We start from the raw sequence: 27,882 nt of genomic DNA, 5'->3' as shown, positions 1-27,882 counted from the left end.
AACCAAGGGTGAATTACATAAGTTTTACAATATTTTAAACAATTTGAACAACCATTTGAAATTTACAATGGACTGTAGCGAAGAAAAACTCCCATTTCTTGATGTTTTGATCATAAAAAGAGAGGACATAATTATTACTTATATATATTATAAACCTACGGACACCAAACAATACCTTGTTTATGATTCGTGCAAACCAAAACACATTAAGAAAAACATACCTTATAATTTAGCCAGGCGCCTTTGTACTATAATATCGGACAAAAATCTTCTAAATTCCAGACTAAGTGAACAACGTTAACGCTATCTACTACAACAAAGGAACTACCCCAAATAACTAGTTGAACATGTAATCAAAAAGCCACATGCCATGATAGAAATGAGCTACTACAGATACAAGATAAAGCAGAAAAATGTGTTATTCCATACGTCTCAACACACAACCCGCAAAATCAAGAGTTTTACCAAATTACAAAAAGCAACCTTCCACTTTTAGAACGTGATAAAAAATTAATGAAGTCTTAAACTTTCAGACATTAAAAGTAACCGACAAAGTCCGTCTCTGAAAAAGATTTTAACACGTGCCATATTTAAAAATTGGAAGCCAAGATGTGCAACCTGTCCTTCCCTACATGAAGGGCAACAATTCAAATTCAAAAACGGCAGATATTTTAAGATACACTCCTCTATTACACGTGAAAGTCCCAATTTAATCTACGTTATGACATGTGCTTGATGTGGGGAACACTATATTGGTCAAACCGGGTATACCCTCAGACATCGAATGACCGTCCACCGACAACAAATTCGTGAAACAAAATACCAGTGCACGGCTGTTAGCGGACATCTCAGAAACTGTGCCAAAAACATTTTCCGAACTTTACAATGTGTCCTATCTATAAATTTTATAAAACAACTACCGAAAAAGAACGTGAAACAAAAGAAAAACATATCAATTCATTATATAAACCAAAACTAAATGCACTATAATTATGAATATTTGAATATATTTTATGTTTTTCATGTACAATTATAGAATATTTGAATATATTATATGTTTTTTCCGTACTATTACAAAACGCTGTGCTATGACAACCTAATGAAATCTATATATAGTTGATGTTATATGACGTCACAATGATCATTTGAAATGTATATACTTATGTATCTATGGTGATTGTTCAAAACTCCTGAAGATTAGAATGAAACTGGTACAGTTTTGAATCGGCTTTTTGTTATTTTATATATATATATATATATATATATATATATATATATATATATATATATATATATATATATATATATATATATATATATATATATTTATATATATATTATGTTCACTTGTCAGTTCTTTAAGTCGACTTGTCACTTATTCACGTGGTTAAGAATTCAACACGTTAACCTTTCCACCAATTTGTGCCACCCATTTGAAATAATATTTTCTGACAAGTCGACATAATCATCTTTTAAGTCGATATAATTATTTGACAAGTCGACATAATTATCTGACAAGTCGATATAATTATTTGACAAGACGACATAACATCTGACAAGACAACATCATTATCTGACAAGTCGACTTACAATATAAATGATAATTTTCTTTAAACTAGTGGCCATATTATTTTTTCTGTCAGATAATTATGTTAACTTGTCAGATCTTTATGTCGACTTGTCAGATGATTATGTAAACTTGTCAGATATTTATGTCGACTTATATGGTATCATGATGACAAGAAAATGGCAGTTGGTGGCACTATTACGCTTTGACAACAAAATGTTGAGTCTCTATAGTCACTATGGTTATTTTCTGACAAGTCAACATAAAGATCTGACAAGTTGACATAAATATCTGATAAGTCGACATTATCATATGAGAAGTTAACATAATTATCTGACAAGTGGTGGCAGATCTATGCCACCATAGAATTGATCTCAGTTTTCATCACAGGAGAGACAACTGTAAATGTTGCTATTTCTTCAAAACTTCAAATGTTTGAATAACCTTTATTTACAATTTGTCAATTGCATGTGCGTATGAGTTTATGTAATTAATTATGGATGGGCAATTTGTTTATTTTTGGGTCCGGTAAAACTTAGTGTATTATGTAACTTCCGCCCAGCATCTCTGTGCACATGGTTTGACGAGAACGATAAACGAATTGTAACGCTTAGTGACTTGGTCAGGGGAACAAGATATTTTACAATATTATGCATACGTTTACATAAATCAAGAACAAATCAAAGTTTGTTGAACAATTTGTTAAACATAAACATGAAAATACTTTACAATTATTCAACACCAACAAAAGCACAACAAATAAATCTAGTGACAAAGCATAGATTAAAAAACATCACACAAAATACAACATTTTTGGCCTTCTCGGGGGCTACTCACATATAAAACTGAAAAACTCCTGGGTTGACACCATTAGGAAATTATTAGCTGTAACTTAAGAAACCCGGTGTTGTATAGCAGTTTTCCCCCCATAGTAGCTTTTCCCCTCGGACAACCTACTATATAGTAGCCTTTCCCCCGGGGGGAAAAGCTACTAAATAGTAGCTTTTCACCCATAGTAGGGTTTCTCCCTCACGTTTTTGGTTCAGATTTTATAAAAAATATTTATGGAAATCCAGTAAGAATTAGAATCAATGTTTTTACACTCCAAGGTTGCATACATGTATATCTGCATTCATACAGGTTAAGTTTCGTTTTGCGGATTTATTATTTTTATTGACAATGCTGAAAGTTGAACATGTGTGTACTGGAATTACACATAGAACTTAATTAGGTAATTTATTGAAAAAAGATTTACAAGTTATACACTTATATGCATAATTCTGTGTTCTGAAATTGTATTAAGCGAGAATGTTTTAAGAATTTTTTGATAAATCTATCAGACTGTCTGTTTGTGAAAATTTCATCCAGGCTAAACCTCTGTTTTAGAAAAATTTTGTTTCTGATGTTTCAGAGCCCGATTTTTAAAATCCTGTTATAACAATTATAGTGCATATTCTTTAGGGGCCAATGTCTCATAAACTAGAGATGACCATATCACCATATTTTTATAGTGGCAGTGGTTTACCACTTGAAGATGACTCTGAAAATTTCAGCCCTCAGGGTAGGGGCCCTTGATGTTTCAGGGCCCGATGTTTAAAACCCCATTATAATGATTGAATAGTGTTCTATAAGTGGGGATCCGAATCTCAAATTCAAGAGATGACCAATTAACCATCTGTTCACAGTGATAGTGGTATACCACTAGTAGATGACACCGAAAATTTAAGCCCCCATGCAGGGTAGGAGCCTTTGTTGTTTTCGAGTCCGTTGTTTGAAATCCAATTATAAAGAATATGTATTTTTTAGGGCCCCATATCTCAAAAACTATAGATGACCACATGAACATATTTTTACGGTCATTTAAAAATAAAAACATCATTTAAAAAATACACAATCACCCATATATTTCTTTATCAAAATTATTGAAAATTACGTTTAATTCTGCTCTTTTTTTTAAATTTACGAACAAGGTACGCGAGTAAAATTCATTATTCTTCAAAACATTTAATCAATTCATAAGATGACTAATGATAAAATAAATAACTAGATAAATAAATCAATAAACTTTTATTCATAAAAGGAGAAACCGAAAATTAAAAATAAATAACCAACCTAAGCGCATATACGACTTTTTTACTTGTTAGTTGATTAGAAGAACAAGCTTATATTTAAAAAAAAAAGTCAGCTCATCACAATATATGTGTTTGTTGTTTTGTTTTTTTTTTTGGAGGGGGGGGGGTGTTTTGTTTAATTACCCTTGTTAAATTGTTCGAAGAAATAATGTGGTACACAAGTAAATCTTTATTGCAAAAATATGAAACAAATAGTACAAGAAATCATATTGACGCAAGCGTCAGATGGGCCGCTAAAATATAATTGTTGTAGGAACCATCATTGGTTGTTTACTTAAAAAAAAAAACACACCACAAAGAAGAAAATAACGAGTTGGTTAACGTTGTAATAATTTTAATGCTAAATTTTAATTACTATATTTTCAGCAACACGTTTTGAATTTTAACATTTTACTTTTATCATTAAGAATAGAGTTCTTTACTGTAAGCATTTCTAACGGTAATTGTATGATCATTGCCATAGTATGAAGTAATGGAGAACACATTGATTTGTACATTATTCTAATACAAAGTTCAACTCATCATTATTCTCTTGGAGATTGTGTATTTCAAACTATCTTGATTTTTTTGTTGCATTGTATTGAATTAAAACTTAATGCATTAGTTTATATGATTTCAAGAGACCACATAATAAAATAGAAATGGGTTATTTTAAAGGTACATATAAGATCATACTCATCCGGTAGAATCTGCACAATTTTAAGGGTAAAAATAAACGGATATTTTTTTTTTCGTAAATGGAATTATAAATCTTATCCACATTTCAGTTTGTGAAGATAATTTTGGTTATTTCAAAAGAATCAAAAATAAATCAGGTTAGCTCAAATTTTTAGGTCAATTCAAATTTCAGTTCTTTCATATTTTTGCCAAACGCATAAACGAATTCTGTGATTGACAGGCTTCTATAAAGTCTTGGGTCTTTTTCTCTTCTCCATATTTATTTTTTTGTCCCTGAGAGAAATGGCGTTGGTCGTTGGTATCAGGAGCTGCGCCAGGTTTACGTCGTTGCCTTCAATAATGGCCTTACGAATCGAAGGGGACACAGTTTCCACAAAGGGCAATGATTCAATCGCATAACCAAACTTTGTTTTTTTAAGAAAGCTTGACCTACCCTCGACACTTTGGCTTGGATTCTGTAGAGCGGATTGTAGAGTGAAACCATCGTGATGATCGTCCTCGGGCCTCTGCTGTTCCTGTGTGATCGACCGTCCCGTATCCTGCATCAGAACTCGTTGCTTGATCGCTGTATACTTTACTTGATACGATTCTTAGTTCATCTTGTAGCTTAGACACTGTTTCCGTTAGAGTCGAGATCGTTTGCATAAGTTGGCGATGGTCGCCGCCATCTTGGTATGCGTTCCCGTTACTCGAGCCCGAGGCTAACTCTACGGGGCGATCTTCAACATGTTCCACGCGACGACGACTAAGGGTCAGGTCCTTCACCTTCTTCAAGAGCTCACTCTTTTTGTCGGACTGACGAAAAGTAACGCTGTTCTTTCTCAACTCCTCTATGAGTTTTTCGACTGTCCAGTTCTCGGGTCTGTTACGATCGTACGGGGCACCTGCACTAGATCTCGCTCGTGCACTACGGCGGTCTGCAATGGTAATCCCGTGAAATTGAAGAAAATGTTAATGTACTGCGATGATTACGTCACAGTTTGTAAAGCTGGTCGAAAGTTTGGAAAAAATAATAATTAAAATCACAATGCGTCTGCTTAGCTAGGATCTGGAATGATGTTACAGAACTTCATGTCAACTTTTTAGTTTTGAGGCTAAAATCTGTCATTGATGTTGCATTTCTACAGGAAGTGCCTCTATCCTATGATGCCAGAGTAACAACAGCCAAAATATTGATAGAAGTAGAAGAATTTGAGGTACAAATCCATTTTGACAAATGATGCCATTTAATGATTTTGTGTATTTGATTGCGAGAGTGAGAGCTTAACATGTGAAAAAAGAGAGGAATTATTTAAATTTTAAAAATTAGGTATTATAACTTCAGGTTCTAAATTGTTTGGAATTATATACAGGATCTATAAATATCATTTTTTTCTCCATGAATATATCTAAATCAACATTTTGTTATAGCGAACTAGAATCACATAAATGATAATAATTTTGAAGACTCTAAACTGTACATTTAGTTGAATTTAGGACCTACAGTATCTGACTACAAAAAAGATGCCTGAAACTGTTATCTCTATAACAAAATTTAAACTTTTATAGTGGTCACATTAATAGATATTTCCTGTTGATTTATATTTGTAGACTGCAATTACTGTTTTGGAAGGCTTACTGGATGAGAATGAAGATGGCCCACAGGTTTGGTATATGATTGGATGGGCTAATTATTTACAAGGGGGGGGGGGTTACAAATCAAAAGCAAGATTTTATCTCAAGAAATGTAAAGAGGTAAGATAAAATATAAAACAAAAGGTTTCTTTCTTTGTAGATCAGTTATATTTTGTAAAAGTTTTTTTTAAAAGGTACAGGAAAATTTACTTAAATACAAAGGATTTTTAATTTAAAAAGTACGATATTAATTTGGTTACAAGTTCTTACCTCTTTTGCTTAATTTGAAACTTTTGTGGCATAGTCTGGTGGATTAATTGAAAACAAATTTTAACATTCTTTATTCAAAGGTATACGTGAAAACAAAATACGAGGATGAGGGGATACTGAAGCACACAGAAGAACTGCTTACTGAGCTTGGTCCAGGTAAAGGCGTACAATTTGAAGTTTTCAAATTTTTATATATGAAACAGATAAGTTATGGTGATGCTGTACGTGTACAATAATTAATTTAAGACAATTTTTTAGTGCTTTCTATCATGATGCATGATTAAGAGAAAAAGTACTAAGTTTTGCATTCATTATATTATGATATTGTTGACAGGTGATGATGATGAAGAAGAAGATGATGCTGAGGGAGATGATGATGTTGAAGACTTGGAAATTGATAGTGACTCTGAAAGTGAAAGTAACACAAATAATGACAGTGAAACGAAAATGGAACATTGACGCGATTTTCTTGAATGGTTGACTGGATCTGTGGAACATAATTTAATAGCTTTTGTTATTATTATATTAACTTTTATAAAATTGCATGAGGCTTTTTCCTGGATTTGTTCATGGAAATTTACAGTGTGTAAGATATGTACACAGTACATGTATTATTTTTTTCCTTTGTTATTTATAAAATGTTATTTTAAGCCTGTTGTTATTTTCTAGAAATTCATATTGGTCAATTATTAAACTACCTGGTACTTTATGTTTTACTACTGCATTATTTATAAGTGCATGCATTCTCATTTCAGAATAGTATATACATGTATAACTAAATGCACTTTTGCCAATAACTCATGAATGCACATAGCTACATATAATTCTGTTTGTACTGACCTTCTAGTTCATTAGACAAGAAATGTAATAACTTGGCAAATGCAAGTCATGCACCTTTCCTTTGGGGCAAGCAAGACTCATTTCTAGGTTTGACATAGCTTGTCAGTAGTTCTTCTCCATACTTGAAAATACTTGAAAACGAGAACTTCTTCACAATTTCAGATTTATGTATTTTCCTATGCCCATGCTTGTATCGCTCAGTCTGACAACAGCCTTTAAGAAGGTGTAGGGACCAGTTGCATTACAATTGGAAAACTTCAGCATGCACAAAGAGTAGTCATTCCATTTTTGAATAGCTTTGATGCAAATTTCCAAGTCTTCCAGTAGTTTTACATCAGAGTAATAACAAGAAAACTGTTATTAATCAAAGAATAATTATTTTCCGTTCAATAAATGCCTATTTCTTATTAGTATTTCATTTGTTTTACCGGAGTTAAACGTAAAATGTTCAGTTATTTCTTAAATAAGTCTACAAAACCGTAAAAATTGTCGACCCGGGTTTGCCTACCCATTTTACCAACTTGAAAATCAACAATCGTCGATAAATTTCTTAATATACAATGTTGTGCAGAAATATTTACAGCGAATACGGTTATTTCAATTAGGAACATATCCTGAACATTTCAATGAGATTGGTTGGGTATTAACAAAGAAAATTGAAAAACATCGATCTGCCCCGGCTTTTATTTTGCCCCGGCTTTTATTTTGCCCCGGCCCGGGTTTGCCTACCCATTTTACCAAGACTCTTTTTCCATCCATAAAAGGAAATGTCTTATTTACCTTCAAAACTGGAGAGCTTCGGTACGGAACTCCGTTGGGCCTTTTTTTTTGCACAAAAATTCTACACCAAAAGAAAGCAGTTATAATACATGCAAGTTATATTAAAATGCAAATCGTATTATCTTCTTTTTTTATTTAAAATTAAGTTTTCTTCTATGGTTATAAGCATTATTTTTAACTGAACTTTTTTTTCAATCTGATCAAAGGCGCCCTCCATCTCACAGGCATTTGTTTCTGAGAAAAAAACAGTGTTATTATTATACTATAGGGTAATTTTTTTTCTCAGAAACAAGTGCCTGTGCTCCATCTATAAAAACAACTATGTCCCGAGTTTTTGCTTCCCCCACTTTTCGCTTGATATTTCGATAATAATAAATACATTTGTGCTCAAACTACGTTCATCCACTAATATGAAAAATACCCAGATTATCTGTTTTGAAACGCCCCCTCTACCGCTTCAGGTTTCAATACACATCCCAAAATAGAAAGACTGTGGGGATTTTGCATAGATTCAGCCATTAATAAGCCCGGATGATAACGCTGAAAAATTGCGCGAGGTTTCCCGTGTACTTCCGAATGGAAGTAGATGTAAACATTTTCCATTATAAATCTCCTAAGAAATTTGATTTCGTTCCTCAAAACTTTTATGAGTGAAAAGGTATATTTTGTCCATGAAGATATATTGGATATTTTCCATTTCACCAATTTCAACTGTACTTCTTTCACAGGTTTGTGTATTTTTATTAAAAATCATCACAACGTGATGGAGGCAATAACTTGGGACATACTTTTTTTTATTTTTATAGCGTTAATTTTGTAAATGACGAATGGTGTCTATATACAAACGCTTACCCTTTAAATTTAAAAATGAACTTTGATGTTATCCTCTATACTACGTTGATTTTATAGCAGTATTTATATGGTATTGGACCTATTATTCATCATTTACAAAATTAGTTGGGGGGCGATGAATCTGATCGAAAAATTTACTGGGATATCGAAAATCTGGTTTCGCGTGCGTGGGACTGAGAGGAAGGGGGTTCTTATTACATATACATGTGTATATACACGTTGATCGTTTAGGGGTCAACAGGAGGATATTACTCCCGTCCACTTGGCAAATGAGCACTTATTTATATACCCAAACGCCAAGAGCGTATGTAAACTATACAAATCAACAAATATGAATTTCACATAAGTGGATTAGAACCCTATAAATTTTACATTTTTATTTTGACTTAGTTTTCTATGATTCTATTTGTTGATGAAAGTTTACTTAAGGTAGTCCTATACTCGGCACTTAATGGGCTTAATCATTGGAAGCTGAGCTTTAAATGATAAATATACATTCTAGCAATACATACGATGTATACAAAAGAAAATATGTATGTTTACATGCTAGTTTGTTTTTATCACCTCTCAGACGGGTGTACCCCCTTGCGAAAATTATTGACAATTATGAAATTGGCCAGACGTCCGTTTTTCATAAAAATAATTACCAATTTTGGGAAAATTAGAACTGAACATAAAAAATAGAGTATAAATATTTATTTAAGCCATATCTCATCAATAATTTTGCGCAAGTTTTTGTAAGTAAGTACGCTTTATGGACCTGATGTATCAAAATAGTGTTACAGAATTTTATGCTCCGTGTATATAATTTGTTTATATTTTTATATAACACTTACCCTGTATATTTTGTGTATATTTCATTCATATCAAATGCTATTTTATAATGTTATGTTCTTAATTTGTAGATAAATTATTTTGTATATACGTTTTTAAAATGAAAAAAAAAACGAAAAAAAAAGAATGGTCAAATGTCGCAATAATGATTTAACTTAATAATTAGGTAATATTATTTTTATGTCGAAATCTTTAAATACTTATTTCTTTAATTTTCAAATCAACGTCAATTGTTAATTAAGCCTCACAGGACCGCTTAGTATTTTAATTACATAATTCAACCTGTTTTGACATCCAATTCAATTCAATTTATTTTCACTCAAACCGTCAACATGACGGTACATGAGGTACACATATATATATATAAATATTTACAAATGTATGTATAGAGTCAGAGGTACATGGACAGTACAAATTAGAGAGAAAAAAAAATATGAGAAAAAAGTACAAATGTTCAAGGAGGACAGACTGATTCAAAAATTTCATTTATAAATAAACAGAGTTTTTTTAGTTTTTTAAGTTTTAAAGTAGACAATAATTCACAAAATTTAAAAGTGTTTGGTCTTACACAAAATCTAGGTTCCAAGTATTTTTGTCTAATACATGAAAGAGCATTACATTCTAATATAAAGTGCATTTCATCGGCTATTTGATTTTTATTACATAATATGCAACATCTTTCATTAAGAGGAATGCCTAACCATCTACCAGTTTCTACAGGAAGTCGGTGATTCGACGTACGGAATTTAACAAGAATTTTTCGAAGTTTTGATGGCAGAATACTCAAATATTTTTCATATCCAAAAATAAATTTGAAAGTTCTATATATATGACCTTTTGAAGAATTTGCAATATCAGCCGACCATTTCTGCACAAACTGGTCTTTAAGCCTTTGCTTGACAGCATTTGTAATCCAATTAACATTTACAGTACATTGTTCATTCCAAATGTTTGAAAAACCACACTTATTAAAAATAGAATGTATACAATCAATCCATGGGTTTTTAGAAAAGTCATTATTATATTGATTCAATAAGTATTTGTAAAGTATATGAACAATTTTATTTTCTGGCCCGGTGAACAATTTTGCCCAGTATGAAACCATTCTAGTATATATATTAACAGATAACGGAAACCTTCCGGTTTCTCCATAAACCATGTATGATGGGGTACAGCTTTTTAAATTCAGTATATGTTTCAAAAATTTCAAATGAATACGTTCTATAGTTTCTATATTTTCAAAGCCCCATACTTCACATCCGTATAATAATACCGGCATTACTACTTTATCGAAAAGGTCTAACTGACACTCGACAGGTAAATTAAATTGCCTTATTTTCCTAATGACCCCATACATAGCCTTCTGTGCCTGTTCACAGAGATGTGTTTTTGCTTTTCTGAAAGACCCTGAACGTGAAAAAACAATTCCAAGGTATTTAAACTCTTTCACATTTTCAATGATTTCATTTTTAAAGTAAAATTCCCTTTTTATCATTGGACCTTTAGAAAATACCAATATTTTTGTCTTATTTATATTAACCGTTAACTTCCATTGCTCACAGTATAAATGAAACTCGTTCAGAGCATTTTGTAAATCATCAGGCGTTTCAGCAAGAATTACAATGTCGTCAGCATAAAAAAGAATACATAGTTTAAAATACATAAACAGTTCATCCTCTAAAGGTTTAGTAACACTCTGTAACCCAATTATATTTTTATCAATCATGAATTTTTCTAAGTCATTAATATATAACGAAAATAAAAATGGCGACAAATTTTCACCTTGGCGTACTCCAACATTACAGCTGAAAAATTCGGAAGATAAGCCATTCATCCTACCTGGCACCTGTGAGCGTTTTAATTACATAATTTGAACAGTGGTTATTAACGCTAATTATAATGATTGTTACCTGTTCGTTTCATTTTTATCCACGCCCATAAGTTGTTAAATATCCAATTATATTTTATATTTCGGGATTAACTTTATGGGCGTGATTTTGTAATTATCGTCGAAATAAGACCAAAAGCCAAACGCAAATTGTCACCTTGACATTTGCAATCTAAATTAATAAACTTTATATTTTGGCCTTATTTTAATATTTGGTTTTATTTTGAAGGTAAATATATTTTCATTTTATGTTATTTTTCTTTGTCAATTTTAAGAACTGTTTTTATTGTGAGTTTACATCTTTTGACATTTGCAATCTAAATTAATAAACTTTATATTTTGGCTTATTTTAATATTTGGTTTTATTTCGAAGTCCCCGAAGATCCTTTATTCCCCGGTACCTCAGCAAAGCGAGTACATAGAGAAAACCGTTGTAACAATAGAATACAAAAAATGCAATGCTAGTGTCGCGTTTGATAATTTTTTTTACTATTTTATGGACTCAAACTTAAATTCATGGTGTTTATTTTATAGATTGACATCTTCGAAAAAAGATTTGGTAAAATAAATTATATGTTGACGGATTACTTTTCACGCTATAAGCTCTAAACCAAGTAGACCCTGACGAAAAAATCAGTAAAAGTCACATTTTGCTACAGTTTTCTGCCTAGATCTGTCAACAATGTTAGATAACATTTAAACATTAATTAATTGACGATTAATTGAATTCGAAATAGCTTCTGTCTCTAAATTTAAACCGGTTTTAGTAAAAGAAAAAGAAAAAATCGGGCGGGGGGGGGGGGGGTCAAAACAAAGAGATATTAGCATACCTGAGATCCTGGTTAATCAGAAACTTCGTTTTTCATTTTACTAAGTTTACAGAATCGAGTTTCTCAACATTAATCATTTCTATCTCTCATAGAATGCATTTATTACCGTTCTAATTGCTTATTATTGCCATTGTTTACAACAGCGATGTAGAGCAAAATCAATACCGGGTATCAAAAACGCTGTGTAAAAGTCAAACCAATATTGTAAAATCCGTATTATGACGTAGTGCGATACTCGGACTACTTTAAAATGCACAAAGTTCTTTTTTTTGAAACTTGATATGTTCCGATTTAGTCAAGATGATTATTTGAATTACATTTCAAGTATCGCTTTATGTTCTTCATCTATCTAGTATCTATTCAGAAGGAAAATCAACACACAGAAAAGGTACGCGGGTTTATAATGTATCTTATTATATGTAGCTCTAATTTGTTTTATTGCATAAACTATTAAACAGCATTTAATGTAAATTTTACAAATTTCAAACAAATTATTTAAAAACACTTAAGATTTTAAATCTCAAAATAAGGCAAATATTAAAATATACAAAAATAATTTCATAAATAAATTTGTAGAAGGGGATAAGAGATTCGGTTTTAATCAATTTGATAAAAACAATCATTAACAAACATAAACTATGTCAGTACTAGTGCAAAATGTTGGGATTTATGCTCTGTTTGACATGAAATTACGTGGAAAACAATTGACGATATTCTAAAAATACTCACTAAATTCAACAATTAAAAAAAAACCTAACACATAAGCACATAAATAAAAAAACAACTGCAACAAATAAACATTTTTTAACAACCAACAATTAAGAATACAACAATGGTGTGTAACTAAGATGACACTTTCTAAAATGTGAACTTAACAGCATGAGACAGTTAGCGTGTATTTTCATTGAATAAAATTTTTCAAAGTTTAAAAGTCAAATACAAATGCTAAGTTCATCTAAATTAATTCAATGATCAGATATTATTTTACATAAATAAATAGAACACAATTCTGCTAGTAAACACAACACAATTTTCATTTCAATTGAAAAAATCTAATGTTGTATAAAATATAAGGAAAACTATTCTTCATCACAGACTGTTTTAGAATCTTGCATACACGTACTACATTCTGAATACGAAATGAAATTGTTTTGTTGAACAACACTCCGAAATATTTTCTAAAAAGTCTAAATGTTTGCATACAAAGTGTCATTCTGTAGGTAGTCTGAAATCGTGTCAAAACAAAACTGGTACTCCTCCTGAAACAAAAACAAAATAGTTAACACAATGATACTCCTTTTAAATCAAAAGAAAAAAATGATACACCTTGTCAATACAAATATGCTGCTTTCTTGATACAATTTAAATATCGAACCATAATGTTAATTACTATTTAGAAAAGCCTTTGTTGTGACATTAACTGTAATGATCGATTTTAGTCATCAAAAATGTAATAAAAAATCAATAGCATCACCGGTTTTTGAACATAAAAAATGGAATAATCCCGACAGCTAAAATGTATAAAAGAGGTTTAATGTTACCAAACTGGACAGGAACTTCGGTCGTCGTGTCTGAAGCTGTCGTGTGATGGTGAACAAATCTACTTCTTCATCCATCATCATTTGTTCCAGGGCGTTAAATACAGCACAGAATGGACCACATCGTTTAGCACCATCGCTGTTAAGAAACAGACAAGTTATTTTATCTTTGCTACTCTGATGGGCATTAAGTTGGATGAATCAACTCTTCTACTAGTATTTATCAAAACAGATACTCGACAGTATCGAATCATATTGTATGGAGATTTGTTAACAAAGAAAGAGCGTATGCTTGATTATATCAAACCTGGAAAGTACAAGTATTCTTCCAGTAGGATGGGTCCTTTCCTCTATTTTGGCTTCTTGAACAAGGTCAATCAGTATTCTTCTACTCTTGCTGTCATACTCATCTTCCCACCCTCTACACTCCAGTACAGCAACTCGCATGCTGCTGCCTCCCTGTAAATATTGACAAGGATTATGTATTATTTTATTCATTTGTTCAGTCTTTATTGATATTTATTAGTATATTGTATAGGTAGTGCGAGAAACCTTTTGCTGTAGCGTAATGTTAGTCTTGGCCACATATTTTGCTTGTGTGCTCTCAGCCAATTTGATTGTAAAAGGTCCAACAGTTTTTTGTTGATTCTTTGTTGGTAGCCAGAGAGAAGTCTGCAAGATGAGATATAAAATGTTCTTTTTATTACTGCATGTAGTATAGACACGTTAATCAAATGACAATTGCTAGTTCACTTATTGAAATTGAAATAGTAGTTTGTTTCTTTATTTTACTAGTATAGACAAACTTTAAAAAATACGGTACCGATTTGACTTCCCCTAGAGGATACAGCGATACGATGGTACATGTATAGTAAGTCTTTACAAGAGTCAGGAAGTGTTCTGTGTAGTCGGGGAGAGGAAACTGGGCACTGATGAATTGGTCACATCGTGTAAACGACTGCAATTCAAAAACGCTTCTAAATTTTCAAGTGATATCAAAATATATTGATAATCAAAGGATGTTTAAAGGGATCATTATTTATGACTATTAATGGTCGGAGCAATAATCTTATTACATCGCTTAGATATAGATGTTAATTGTTGTTCCTCTTCAAATACAAAAATACTTGAATTTACTTAAGAAAATTAGACACCATACTGAGAGGCAGGAAAAGCCGGAAAAAATCTGTAACGTTTCACTTCCTTTAATTATTATGACAATTGTATATTTCTATACCTGTAAACAGACTGCGTTGTAATATAGATTTTCTGTTGTTAATGGACATAGGTATCTTTCAACTGCATTCATATAAAAGAAGCAGAATAGTTACTGTGAAATAACCCTCAACAGACATATGACAGATAAAATCACCTATAGATATAAAGATCATGCCCACATTGAGCAGGTGTAAAGATAGTTGAGCAAAAAAAAAGTTAAAAAGAGTTCAAGATTATTTATTGCTTGCCATTAACTTCACACACCATGGATACAGTATAAGCAACTTACCTGGTAAGACACTTGGAACATAGTTTGCTGCTATGTTCGACATTCCAGATTTATAATCCTCATGTGTATACACTTTTCTAAAGGATAACAGTTCCTAAAAGGGATGCAGTAATATTAGAAACGCAATTTAAAAAAATAGGTTAGTTAACTTAAGGTGGTATGGGACATCTGTCTATATAAATGTGGATAGAAGTACAATATAATTGAAATACTTTCACCGGGTTAGAATTTTCAAATTTTACAATATTTAACTACAAAAATATATTTTAAAAATATTTGGAGAGGTCAAACATGCAAAACCCACACCGGGATTCGAACTCATAACCTACAGATTCGTTGTAAACTCTCTAGCCCACTGCGTAACGCTGTTATTTAACAATATTCGGAATGAAACTACTTATAAAATTACACTTTATCTTACTGTTTATTTCGATAAACAATACATGTACGTCACAACATGGAAGTGTCCTATACCACCTTAAGCGTGTCAAAGATCGACATATATACAATTCTAAATTGACTTAAATTGATTTAGACTAAAATAAATATATTTCATTTTCCCAAAACGAAAAATAAGCAAGTACCAAATTTCAACCTCCTCAACAATGACAAAATGAATGTCTTGCTCAAATCCTTTGAATCAAATTTGCTGCGTGGTTAATGCAAATAAGTCAAAACTATAAAACTGTTTCGAGAAAAAAAAAACCATGTGAATTATTAAGGTTCTCAGAACCTTTAGTTCAGGTGAGCAAGGAACCAGTTTTATAATATGGACTGTCAAATTACTTTTATTTCAAAGTACATGTACCTCAAACTCCAAAGCAAATGGTGATATTTTGGAGACGTCTCCGTGGTTCAAGTAACAAGAGTGATCCTGAAATTCCCAGAGAAAGAAATCTACCGGTACAGCGCGGAGCCGTCCTCTGAAAGCCTCAAGTAACGCCAAATACAATGTCTTGTATTGATCCTGGTGAAAAAATTAAAATTCTTAATTATTTTAGCAAAAATACTAAATCCTTAAAAACATTTAAAACATTTTATGATGCTGATCATAAATGTCTCATACCAATCATTTCTTTAAAAGGAATACTTTGTACACTTTAAACCAAACAAATACTATACTCTGTCCCGAGTTTTTGCTTCCACCACTTTTTGCTTGATATTTCAATAATAATAAATACCTTTGTGCTCAAACTACGTTCATCCACTAATAAAAAAAAATGTCCAGATTATCTGTTTTGAAACGCCCCCTCTACCGCTTCAGGTTTCAATACACATCCCGAAATTGAAAGTCTACGGAGATTTTGCATGGCAACAGTCATTAATAAGCCCGGATGATAACGTTAAAAAATGCGCGATGTATTCCGAGTGTATTCCGAATGGAGAAAAGACGTAAACATTCCCCATTATAATTCTCTGTAAGGAATCTGTTTTCGTTCCTGTGAATTTTTCTGAGTGGAAAGGGATAATTGTTCAATGAAGATATCTTGGATATATTACCTTTTAACGATTTCAACTGTATTTCTTTCACAGGTATGTGTAATTTTATTTAAAATCATCAAAAAGCGATGGAAGCAATAACTTGGGACAGACTATAGTATACTGACTGATATACTATCAATTACAAATATGATATATTAATAAAAATTTGAAAATTTATCAATTTATTTAATGAATATGATCTACAAAGAATTTTACTTACTCATATCAAATGACTGAAAGTCACTTACTTCTCCTTGTATCATGTTCATCCTAGCGTTCCTCATCTTCTCTACATACTGTGTAGCGTTCACTTTTCCAGTTCTCTCCCCTTCCTTATACAGGGCATCTAATGCAATAAAGGTTCCGGTCCTACCTACACCTGCACTGTATGAAAAGAATACATTAGGACACGGTCATTACCTACAACTGTAATACAATAAGCATTAGGATCTTTTACGAAAAAATTACCTGCAGTGTACCACAATGTAACCCATGGGATGATCCTCTTCAGATTTCATCACGTGACGATGGAACACCACTAGACTGAGTGGTTCTGGGACCCCGTGGTCTGGCCACTGTGTGTAATGAAACATGAACACGCCTCTCTCCGTCTTGTCCTGAGAATTTAAAATATTAGATTACATTGATAATTCAAAAAGTCCTATAAGCCCATCGGAAAAAAATGTAAATCGTTTAATCAAGTATAAATAACCAATTTTACGGTATTAAATCCAATAAAATAAGAAACAATTTTCAAAAACTGTAGAGTAAAAATTTTGTCTTCTGTGTTCTAGCAACATTTTTGAAATAACTAACCCTCTCTCACACACATGGTATGAATTTCAAGTGTTTCACGATAATAGCTTTTCGGCTCTTCCGGCTTACAATGTTTGATAAAATATAATGTTGCATCGTCATTTTCAACGAGCATTAGACATGCTGCCATTACAGAGGAAGGGTTGATTCAGAATCAGTTTAGCTTACTATTAATGCTTGTTGTCGATTAGATTAAAATAACGAGAATTTATATATATCATGATACAAACACTGTCTTAAATAAAAGAATATGAATTTATCATGCAATAATTAGAACCATTTTTCTTGCTTCCTTCATCAATTTTACTAAATTATTGAAATTGCACTGGAATTTTGCTCAGAGTGTTTTTTTCTCTTTCACCCTATCTATTAAATTTGAATTGATTTTAAGCTAAACTTTAACAATCATAATAACCATGATATATTTAAAAAGCAGACAGCATTTTTAACACATCACCATGCAGCAAAGAGTAAACAAACGTCCAAGATACAAATCATCTAAACACATGCGCTAACATTCATTACTTTCTTATTTTATCTTTAACCTTAATTATGATCCTTATAACTAAATAAAAAAAATGCAAAAAAGACCTGCAATTATAATTGTTTTGAATCTATAGAGCCATGTATTCTTAAAGTGTTGTTGATTTTCTAACTTTATTCCCTGATGCAAAGCGGTTTTTTCTCCAAAGACTATAGTCTGGATTGATTCAATCTTTATAAATATATAAGTTAGTTGAGAGAACTTTGCAATTCAAAACGTATGTAAATTGTGTAAATGGTATAATACTTTTTGAAAACCGATAGGTGAAATGAAACAATTCAAAAGGGAATCAAAGTGTCTCTATTGGTATGATACGGAAAAATAAAATCATGGGTATATCCATTCTTTATGGCATTTATTTAATGATCTTTTTGAAATGAAACTAAATGAGATCGACATAGTCTTGAACTATAACTATAAAAACTATCAAAGTAAAGTTCAACTTACTGAAATGTTTTTGATTCTAAGATGCCTGACGACATTTTCTGCATAGATTTGCTCTTTCTGGCAGCGTATGCTGATGTCCCCTTCCATGTGTTTATCATTCAGGTCCGGCCAATACTTGGCACATTTTTTCTAAGGTAATACTTGCAAATTACTAATAATGTATAAAAATTGTTGCAATTAGCCAATGCAATATACTTTTTAAATTTCCATGACTATAAAAACAAACACAAATATATCTCTATTATTTGTTCAAAACATATGATTAATGAAAAATAAACATACAGTCTTGGCTTCACTAATATTTGTAAGGCAAACGATGATTCGTGAGTTTTCTTGCCAGACCATTCTCCAGAAATCAGCAATTGTACTATCCTTTGGTCCTAATTAGAACAACGATATTTAGAAAAAGAGGCATGATTAGAAAAAGGGAAAACGTTTCTTGTTTTAAGAATCATCTACCTTGTGTTGCTATATACTTTTTCTTTCCAAATGCATCCTGTTAATAGAACTCAGAGAATTGAATATTTTTTGTATCAAACATTGGAGCAGTAATGGTTAATTAACGTTGTTTTGGCATTAAGCAGATCTAACCTTGTTATATTTTAAACTGACCTGGATGTAGTTGGCATTTATATAGTTCGACTCAGCTGTAGAGGAACTGAGAACAACACGAGAGTGGTCATCTATAAATATTAAATATTGAAACAATGGAATGACGTTTTTCCTATAACTTTCTAATTTATGATGAATATATAAGTACATACAACTGATTACGAGTATAAGAAAACCATGTTCATTAATAAATCCCCAATGAGACTTACATGGGTATATTGTAGTATATCTATTTTTGGATTTATTTTCTTGTCTTTTCCCATCAGTGCATGAATGTAACTCTCCTTTTGGAATTGTCTGTCATAAATGTATTTAATGAATTATTTTATCTAAGTCATGTCAATTCCACCTACAAATAAATCTATTGATGATATTTTGTTCAACGCACCTTATATTCTTCTTCCATCTTAGTACTTTTGATTGCAGAAAGATATTTTATCAAACCATTCAAGTTTTGAGAATCTTTTGATGTTAATCTTTTGCTTCTTTTTTTTGTTTTTGAATTTAAAAAGTCATTTTGGATTCCGGTCTTATCAGCTGGCTTTCTTTTACCTGTAAATTAATCAATCTTTTATATTACTTTCCTAAATTTCTGAATGTTTTATTCGTTTTAAATTAAGAGAACTACAAATTCATAGATATCTACTTTTCATCAATGTTTCATCCATGGACGAAAATCCCATTGTCTCCTCCCTTTCATCTTTTTTACTTTTATTTCTTCTCTGCCTGTGACGAAAATCCAAAATTTATTAATCGTGTACACAATGTAAAATATATATTAGTATCAATAATATTTTTTTGTCTTAAAATGAAAGATTGATCTAAATCGACAAGAAAGATATTGCGTTAAAGTTACATTTGTTTTCTTGTTTTATTTACCTACAGATAACTTTAAACTCATAAAAATCCGGATAAGATCACTCATGTTATAAATTATATAAAATCCCCAATGATGTCCCCATAAATTTCATATTTTGTAACAACAGAAAAAGGAGAATGATCACAAGTAGGCTCCAACTCAAAATCTTTAAATTTAATCTACTTTCTTACGTCTGAACTTAAGAGTTCTAGTTTAAGATGGAATGTGGCAGCATTGAAGACATTACACTGAACTAGCATATTACAAATTATAGCTATATCGGTAATGAGAATTTATAGTACCCGTCCTCTTTCCACAACAATAACATTTCCAACACTTTCAAAATACTTTGAACAAACATGAAATCCTATTTTTTTAAATTTAGGAACTTTTCATCACATTTGATTGATATTTATTTTGTGGTCGATCAAATTATTTTGATGATAACATACCCACAACGTGGAGAAAAGACGCCTGGTCAAATAATTGCCAGGGAAAAAAAACATGGTTTATATTTATAGTTAATATTAGAAAGCTGCATACAGGGTAATTTTCACCCCGTGCTATTTTCGTCCTTCTACACTTGCAAACCGTAGCCATAATTAGAAATAGATAGTCTTTATAATTAGTAGAGGTATATAAGAATTATTTTGAATTCGCCCGCTGAAGGGTGAATATAAAATAGGGACAAATACTTCCCTGGTTAACTTATGTCATTTGTATGTATATTTACCTTAACATATAAGTAATGATAACAACAACAACTAGAAGGAAAACACTAGCCCCAACTGCTCCCGTAACTGCTTTGATATGTACCGATTCTGTTTTAATATCTAGGCTATCGTTTTCTGATTCTGCTTCTGAAAAATAGTAAATTGTTTTACATGAAAAAACCTCCAAAACAAAACAAGACGCCTATTGGCCTTATCGTTCACCGAGTAACTGCAGTGTGGCTATTGCATTGTATATTCATAGGAGTTAGAAATACAGGGCTAATAAAATTATATCAATATTCGGGATTGTTTTATCCAATAATCTTTCTAATTCTATATATATAGAATACAATTGTAGCATAAGATACAGTTAATACACGAACAAAAGTACAAAAAAATAATCGGTCGAAATTCCACATTACCCTATATAATCATTTAAAGTCTTGCCGTAACACCAGAACCCCTGACCAAGGGGTACGAAATTCATAATTTCTGAAGAGGAACTCTTCTTTCACATAACTATGTACTTAATTCATCGGATTGATACCCACGAACAGAGGAGGATATTTTAAAAAATTACTGTTTTCATTAGACGCCCTCCCTAACACCAAAACCCCTGTCCTAGGTGCCATGAACTTCACAATTTTGGAATAGACACTCTTTTTCATCTTAACTATGTATTTACCTTTCATCTGCTTAACATTTAGGAGCAAAGGGAAAGAAATGCACTTTTATTTTATAATCATTAGATCCCCAAGGAGCCAAGAAATTCACAATTTTAAATGGTACACCCTTCCTCTTTATAATATCATAACTATGTACTTAAAATGCATGATCTTTATATTCAGGGAGAGAGGAGAATATATACCAAAATTAGTGCATGTTCACAATATACTCATTAGAGCCCCACCCCAGCACCAGAACTCGTGACCCAGGGGCCGTAACATTTATAATTTTGGAAGAGATTCTTCTTTTTTTATAAGTATGTAATTAGTATATGGGCTTAATACACATGGGCAGAAAGAAGACTTTCACAGAATTACTGTATCTTCACTATATAACCATCAAAATCCCGCTTTAACACGAAAACCCCTAACCCAGGGCCCATGGAATTCACAATTTAGGAAAAGGCATTTTCTCTTATCATAACTATGTACTTAGGTCATTTGCTAAATAAAAAGGAGCAGAGGAGACTTTAAAAGAATTAATGTATTTTCACTAAAGCCCAACCCTAAGCCAGAACCCCTGATCCCGGGGCCATGAATTTCACATTTTTGATAGAGAGCTCATAGCTTATTACAATCATGCCAGCAGTTTGACAACTTGAGGTCCAGGAGTAAATATGGTGCATTAACTTTGATGGTTTAAGCCCCATTATTCAGGTTCCAGGGGTGCAGGGGCCATGTTTTTCACAATTATTTTTAATGTTCTTAACCCATAGATGCTATTTACTAATTTATGTTGATATTGGCTCAGTGATTCCATAGAGGACGCTTAAAATGTTCAAAAGCTAATGACCGATGGAGGACGAACGACGAACGACGGCGGACAAAAACAGATAGCAATATGTCACCTGAGTGACTCAGGTGACTAACAAGAAATACATAAACGACAGAATAAAAGCAAATGTAACATTTTCGTTTTCTATGATTGATTTGTAAACATTTTACATTTTAACATTTTAAACAATAACTCTTTTCTTTTGGTGAGTACTGTGTTATTATCAATAATCATTTTAAGCCAATTTTTCTGGATTTCCATAAATGGTAGAGACAAACAATAAAATCAAGAAAAAAAAATTATTGATATGGCTTTTGTCCAAGAATTTACTTATCTTTAACACTGAATATCAAATGCAAGAAAATTAATACCCATTATAGAGGTGTTAAGAAAACCACGTTTTGTTAATCTTTAGCATAATGACAGTAATGTAATGAAGATTCATTCCGCTTAAAAACCCGGCCGAATTTCCCTTAGACAAATATTATTTTTGTTGGGCTAAGTTAAATTTCTCGAACATTTACACAGAAAATTATTATAATCTCAATAATTTTAGGCATAATAGTAATAGCATGTAATAAAAATTTCTCAAATGTTATTATAATCAACTAAAACTACTTTGAGCTTTTTAGAAAGACAGTCATTTGAGAAAAATGACGATAAAAAGTTTTCAGATTGTTATCATATGAATTGAATTTAAATCTGTTTGTTTTCATTGATTTAGTGAACAGAATATACAAGTAAATCACCGCGCTCGATTTGATTTACCAATATATCGGATCAAAATCACCAGCAAAAATATCTAATAGATCAACAGTATTTGATGTTGGTGAACCTTGTTCTAACTAGTGTCCAGATTTTTATAAGCTTGGCTACGATCGTAACAGTTACCCTATTTATTCAATTTCTTAAAATGATAAGAATATGGCTTAAGGGAACACTTCGACTTTAAAGAACGGCAGATGTTTTACAGCCAGATTGTCTTGCAATCTCATACACAATCTCAAACACGGATCTGCAGCAAATACATATACTCGAACTTATGAAGCTACAAATAACATTTTTCATCTGCTTGTTCGCACAAGCAATAGAAAAAATGTTAAACGAAGACGACGAGAAACCTAAGGTACAAAACTATTAACAGTCGTGTATAAATAGTCAAAGGGATTATCGGCCGTCTTGGTTTTGTTTGGAATTTTGCAATTTGTTTTGTTTTCTTTCTTTTTGTTTTTTTTTCGGAAGTTGAGTGAATTGTTCGTAATGTTAATAGAAGTTTAAAAAATATACTTAACTTTTTCAATTAATATACATTTGTTTAATTAGATTGTATTTTAATACCATTTAAGGTGTCTCAATGTTTAAGTTATCAAAGTCCACCCTTTGATTTTAATATACCTAAGAACTGACATATTATACAAGGATACTTTCACTTCATATTAATTTCGTATCTCTACACTTGCAAACGGATTTGCTCCGTCTTGAATTCTGTTTGTGTTAAACGAGAGATAATAACAGACATTGAAATTCACCAATTGTTAAATTTTCCTGCTGACAACTGGCGTAACAGGGGCAAAAATAAAATGGGAAGAGGGGGCAACAATTTCTATGTATTCAGTATTAATATAGTTCTATAGTAAAAGATGTAAAAGTCATTAAAATGACATATGTAAACAACTTATCATTTTTTTTCCAATTAAACTAATGGGAAAAAAATGAAGCACGTATTGTTGTGTTTTCAACAGGAATGTTGATACCAACAACGTATTGTTCTGTAACGTTTATTTGGTTCGGTTAGGTTTTGTGTAAACAAAAGGTAACAATAATATACATCTTGTTTACACAAACAGTAGAGACTCTTTAAGAATAAACATTTGGGTTTTTATTAATCATATTATTCGACAGTATAATGAAAAAAACAACACCTGTCTCAATATTGCGTCTGTAAAAGGGTCGAAATCACACTTTGCCTTTTAATTTTAAATATCTAAACTTAACGAGTGAAAGTGCGTCTCTTGTATTGTATTTTTCCCTTTATTTTATATAGAATTCATACAAAAATGATTGCATGTTTGGCTACTTAATAAGGTTCTTTTCAAACGCAAAGTTTTTGATAAGTTTTAGAAATCTTTATTTTAAAACAACGAATACATTTTGTTTCGATGTTTATTTTGGTTTTAGATGGATTTTGTAGACTCAGACAGTAGTGTTATATTAGTATGTACATGTAAAGTGTTTTCCCTTCCAATGCAAGACACCTGTCATATTAATACAGAAAAAATATAGAGTTGGTAGTTGGTAGAACATACATGTACTTCCAAGCCTATTGATTAAAATGCTTGGAAACAAAAAATAAACTCTGATTTTTCGAATTACGATATGTTTGAATTCGCACATCAATATTTGATCGTGGTGTTTATTCGCTGCTTTTTATTTAAAAAAAAAACCATCCCATTGTTTTATAGACCTCGCAGTACTCGTAAAGCACCGATCAGACCCAACCTAACACAAGAGTAAACCCTACCTACATCCCGGGTTTACTTTCTTGGTTTACATTGGGTTTACATTTTGAAAAGGTTGGTCCACTCGGGGTTTACTTTGGGTTTACTCGAGGTTTAATTTGGGTTCACTCGAGAATTGCTTTTTGGGTCAACTGTACGCACTGAAGTGTGATGCAGACCTGTATTTTATCTAATCATCTTAATGCCTGTAATTCCTTCCCCTTGTATATTCCGAATACATATGTAGTGTCTGCTTTCAGGGGTATTCTTCTGATCGGGGTTTACGATCTGTATCTACTCTTGGTGTACTTTGGGTTTACTCTGGGTTCACTCTAATAAACCCGGAGTAAAGCCAAAGTAAGTTTAGTATGGGTTTACTTTCCGTTAGGTTGGGTCTTATCGGTACTGTATCTCAAATAGGATGAAGTTTAACTTTAGACATGTAATGATGACACACATACTTTTGTGGCAGACAGGTTCGACATATCCTGGAGCACAGCCACTATCACAGTGCCCAGTTGTTGAATTGCAAGAAACGCTTTTAAGACAGTGTCCACTGCAGTTCTTGCTGCAACCTTTACCAAACGTTCCACTTTCACATCCTACAGAAAACATTAAAATTATTGTAATAAGAAACAAATGATGCACAACGTTTGAAAGGTTGTATTTATAATACAAATTCATACTGAACAAGAAAGGTAAAACAGGCATCCCATTTGACCTAACTACTGTAAATTCCTTATATTACGCGAGTACTTAATTCCGCGATCTGGTGGTTTCGGATCAAATCGCGAGAATATATAATCGCGAACATGGAATTTCCATCCTTATTTCTTATAGTTTTGAACTCTTAGAAAATAATAGCGAGGTTTTAAAATCCGCGAAGGGTGCTTCTCGCGATTTTACGCGGATATTAATTCCTCGCGGTTAATTAGGAATCTACAGTATCTAAAATGGCTGGGTTCTTTCTAATTGCCGTATCTCACTTAAATGTTGATATATCTTTTTTTTAACCAACTTTGTCGGTTGTCATTAATTCACATTTAAAAATGTCAATAAGAGTCGCAAGATACTTTTATGATTGTATTTCTTTTTCATCACTGATATATATGATAGAATTAAATCTTTTAAACTGTAAAAAATAATCTCAAAATATATAGTTATATCTACATTTTATCAAACCTTTTTCACAAAATTCTCCAGTGTACCCAAAATTGCAGCCAGTGTCACATTTTCCGGTTGTTCTATTACACGTAACGTCCCCAAAACAGTTCCCACTACAGTTATACACGCAATCTGGCCCATATGTTTCCGATGAACATTCTGTGGAAAAATTATATTCTTTTTGTATCAGCTTAACAATCAATTCGAGCCAATTAAAATATAAACATTTTGTATTAAAATTTAAACATCCTTGAATTGACTTTTTTATTATAATAAACTAGATATATAAATACCTCTGGTACAGTATGATCCAGTCCAACCATCATCACATCCGTTGTCACATAGACCACTGGTGGGATTACACGTCTTGCTGTTTTTACAATAGCCACCGCACTTCGATTCACACTGTGGACCATAATATCTGGCAGGACATGCTTGTTTTAAAAAAAGTATTCAATATACATTCTTGACAAAAAACGCAAAGATTCATCATGTCAAGAGCGTTTCTACATATTACCTTTGTCACAGTGTGCTCCTTCCCAACCAGGGGTACAGCCAAAACAGGTTCCATTGATGATGTCACATTTACGTTCCTGACAATTTGCTGGACAGGGTTTATCACAGTTTTTTCCATAGACATCAGAAGAGAAACAACCTTTTATGAATGATTAATACTGATTTTGAACTAATACTGGTTTTTAATGCTGATTATTGATAAAAACAACAATAAAAGGTCACAAAATGTTTTACAAGTCTCTGTATAACATGAAAAATATTGATTTAATTACCTGTCACCGTTACTTCGCACAGCTCTGTGTAAACACTGTTTGTTTCATACCCAAATGGATATGTTATATTTATTCTTTTGTTGTAAAATATAACATAACGCCCACTGGTTAAACAGTTTGTGTTGAAATCTAAGGGAGGTAACTCAGGTTCGTCCTTGTAACACAGATACCCTCCATTTGAGTTCGTGGTGTTTGACACATACAAAGAAAATCCCGCAAAGCGACCTCGCTGTCTCAACCCTATATCATAGAACATATCACTGTTAACGTTGATTATTTTAAGGTAGGAAAAAGAGAAACATTGCGAAAGACTGTTGAAAGTAATGTTAAATGAAATTTATAATTACTTTGCATATCTCATATAGATAATGGAACCTAAAAATGTGTTCATTGCAGATTAAAGTATGTACATGTATAGATATAAATTCAAAGACAAAATTAACTTTTGTACTACTGTTGTACATGTGTATTTAAAAATTCTACAATAGCTAAAATAGATGTTAGCTTACGATACATCGTTCCATAATCTTTAAACTGTATCCTGATATTGTACACTCTGTATACATTTCCGAGGTCTACATACCACCATGTTTCCTTATCGGGGGTAGTAATACCAATCAGTGTTCGCATACATGTGCTTATGTTCCTGTCTAATGCATTTGTTGCGTCACATGTACGAGAATTTTGACAGGACTCCGCTATATTATACTGAGTTGCACTCCTATTCGCTGATAAATCATCTGAAAATTAATTTTATGATTTACGGTATCTCTATTTTATAACTTTTCATAAATTTACTCCTATATCAGTCAATTGTCTTGACACATAGCCGATCATTGCCTACATAATGAAGGACATCAGACACTTTTTACATGTTTGTTTTTACTAAATGGTGACATTAAACGCTACTATTACACGTACTTTAAACACAATTTATAAATCATAAAACAAAATGATTAAATATGTGTTAAAGAACAAAGAGAACACACTTCAAATACATGTAGGTTGAATTAAATAAAAACAAATATCTTACCGAAACCCAGTATAATAGCAAGAGTATTTAATATCCATATAACTCGAGCAGTTAACATGTCTGGTTACCTTAAAACCTTAGATTTGCAACATTCCG

The 27,882-nt window shown here is 31.9% G+C and overlaps 1 protein-coding gene across 1 annotated transcript; it reads right to left on the bottom strand.

Moving 5' to 3' along the window:
• Positions 1-12,818: 12,818 nt before the first annotated feature.
• Positions 12,819-27,882, bottom strand: LOC128164408 (receptor-type tyrosine-protein phosphatase epsilon-like). The gene is made up of 25 exons (XM_052828205.1): positions 27,787-27,882; positions 27,263-27,493; positions 26,754-26,993; positions 26,483-26,620; positions 26,259-26,399; positions 25,984-26,124; positions 25,263-25,403; positions 20,824-20,950; positions 19,878-19,957; positions 19,620-19,783; positions 19,441-19,528; positions 19,232-19,302; positions 19,079-19,115; positions 18,902-18,999; positions 18,620-18,748; positions 17,281-17,429; positions 17,061-17,196; positions 16,139-16,297; positions 15,331-15,424; positions 15,061-15,122; positions 14,647-14,781; positions 14,376-14,495; positions 14,131-14,282; positions 13,827-13,962; positions 12,819-13,544 (listed from the first exon to the last, which is right to left on the bottom strand). Exons 1-25 carry the CDS (start codon positions 27,842-27,844, stop codon positions 13,473-13,475), a joined length of 3,099 nt encoding a protein of 1,032 aa, XP_052684165.1. The 5' UTR covers positions 27,845-27,882; the 3' UTR covers positions 12,819-13,472.

The sequence above is a fragment of the Crassostrea angulata genome, chromosome 10, assembly GCF_025612915.1.
Source record: "Crassostrea angulata isolate pt1a10 chromosome 10, ASM2561291v2, whole genome shotgun sequence".
Classification (NCBI taxonomy): domain Eukaryota; kingdom Metazoa; phylum Mollusca; class Bivalvia; order Ostreida; family Ostreidae; genus Magallana; species Magallana angulata.
The sequence above is the reverse complement of the archived record's forward strand: the minus strand, read 5'-3'. Positions and strand labels throughout refer to the sequence as shown.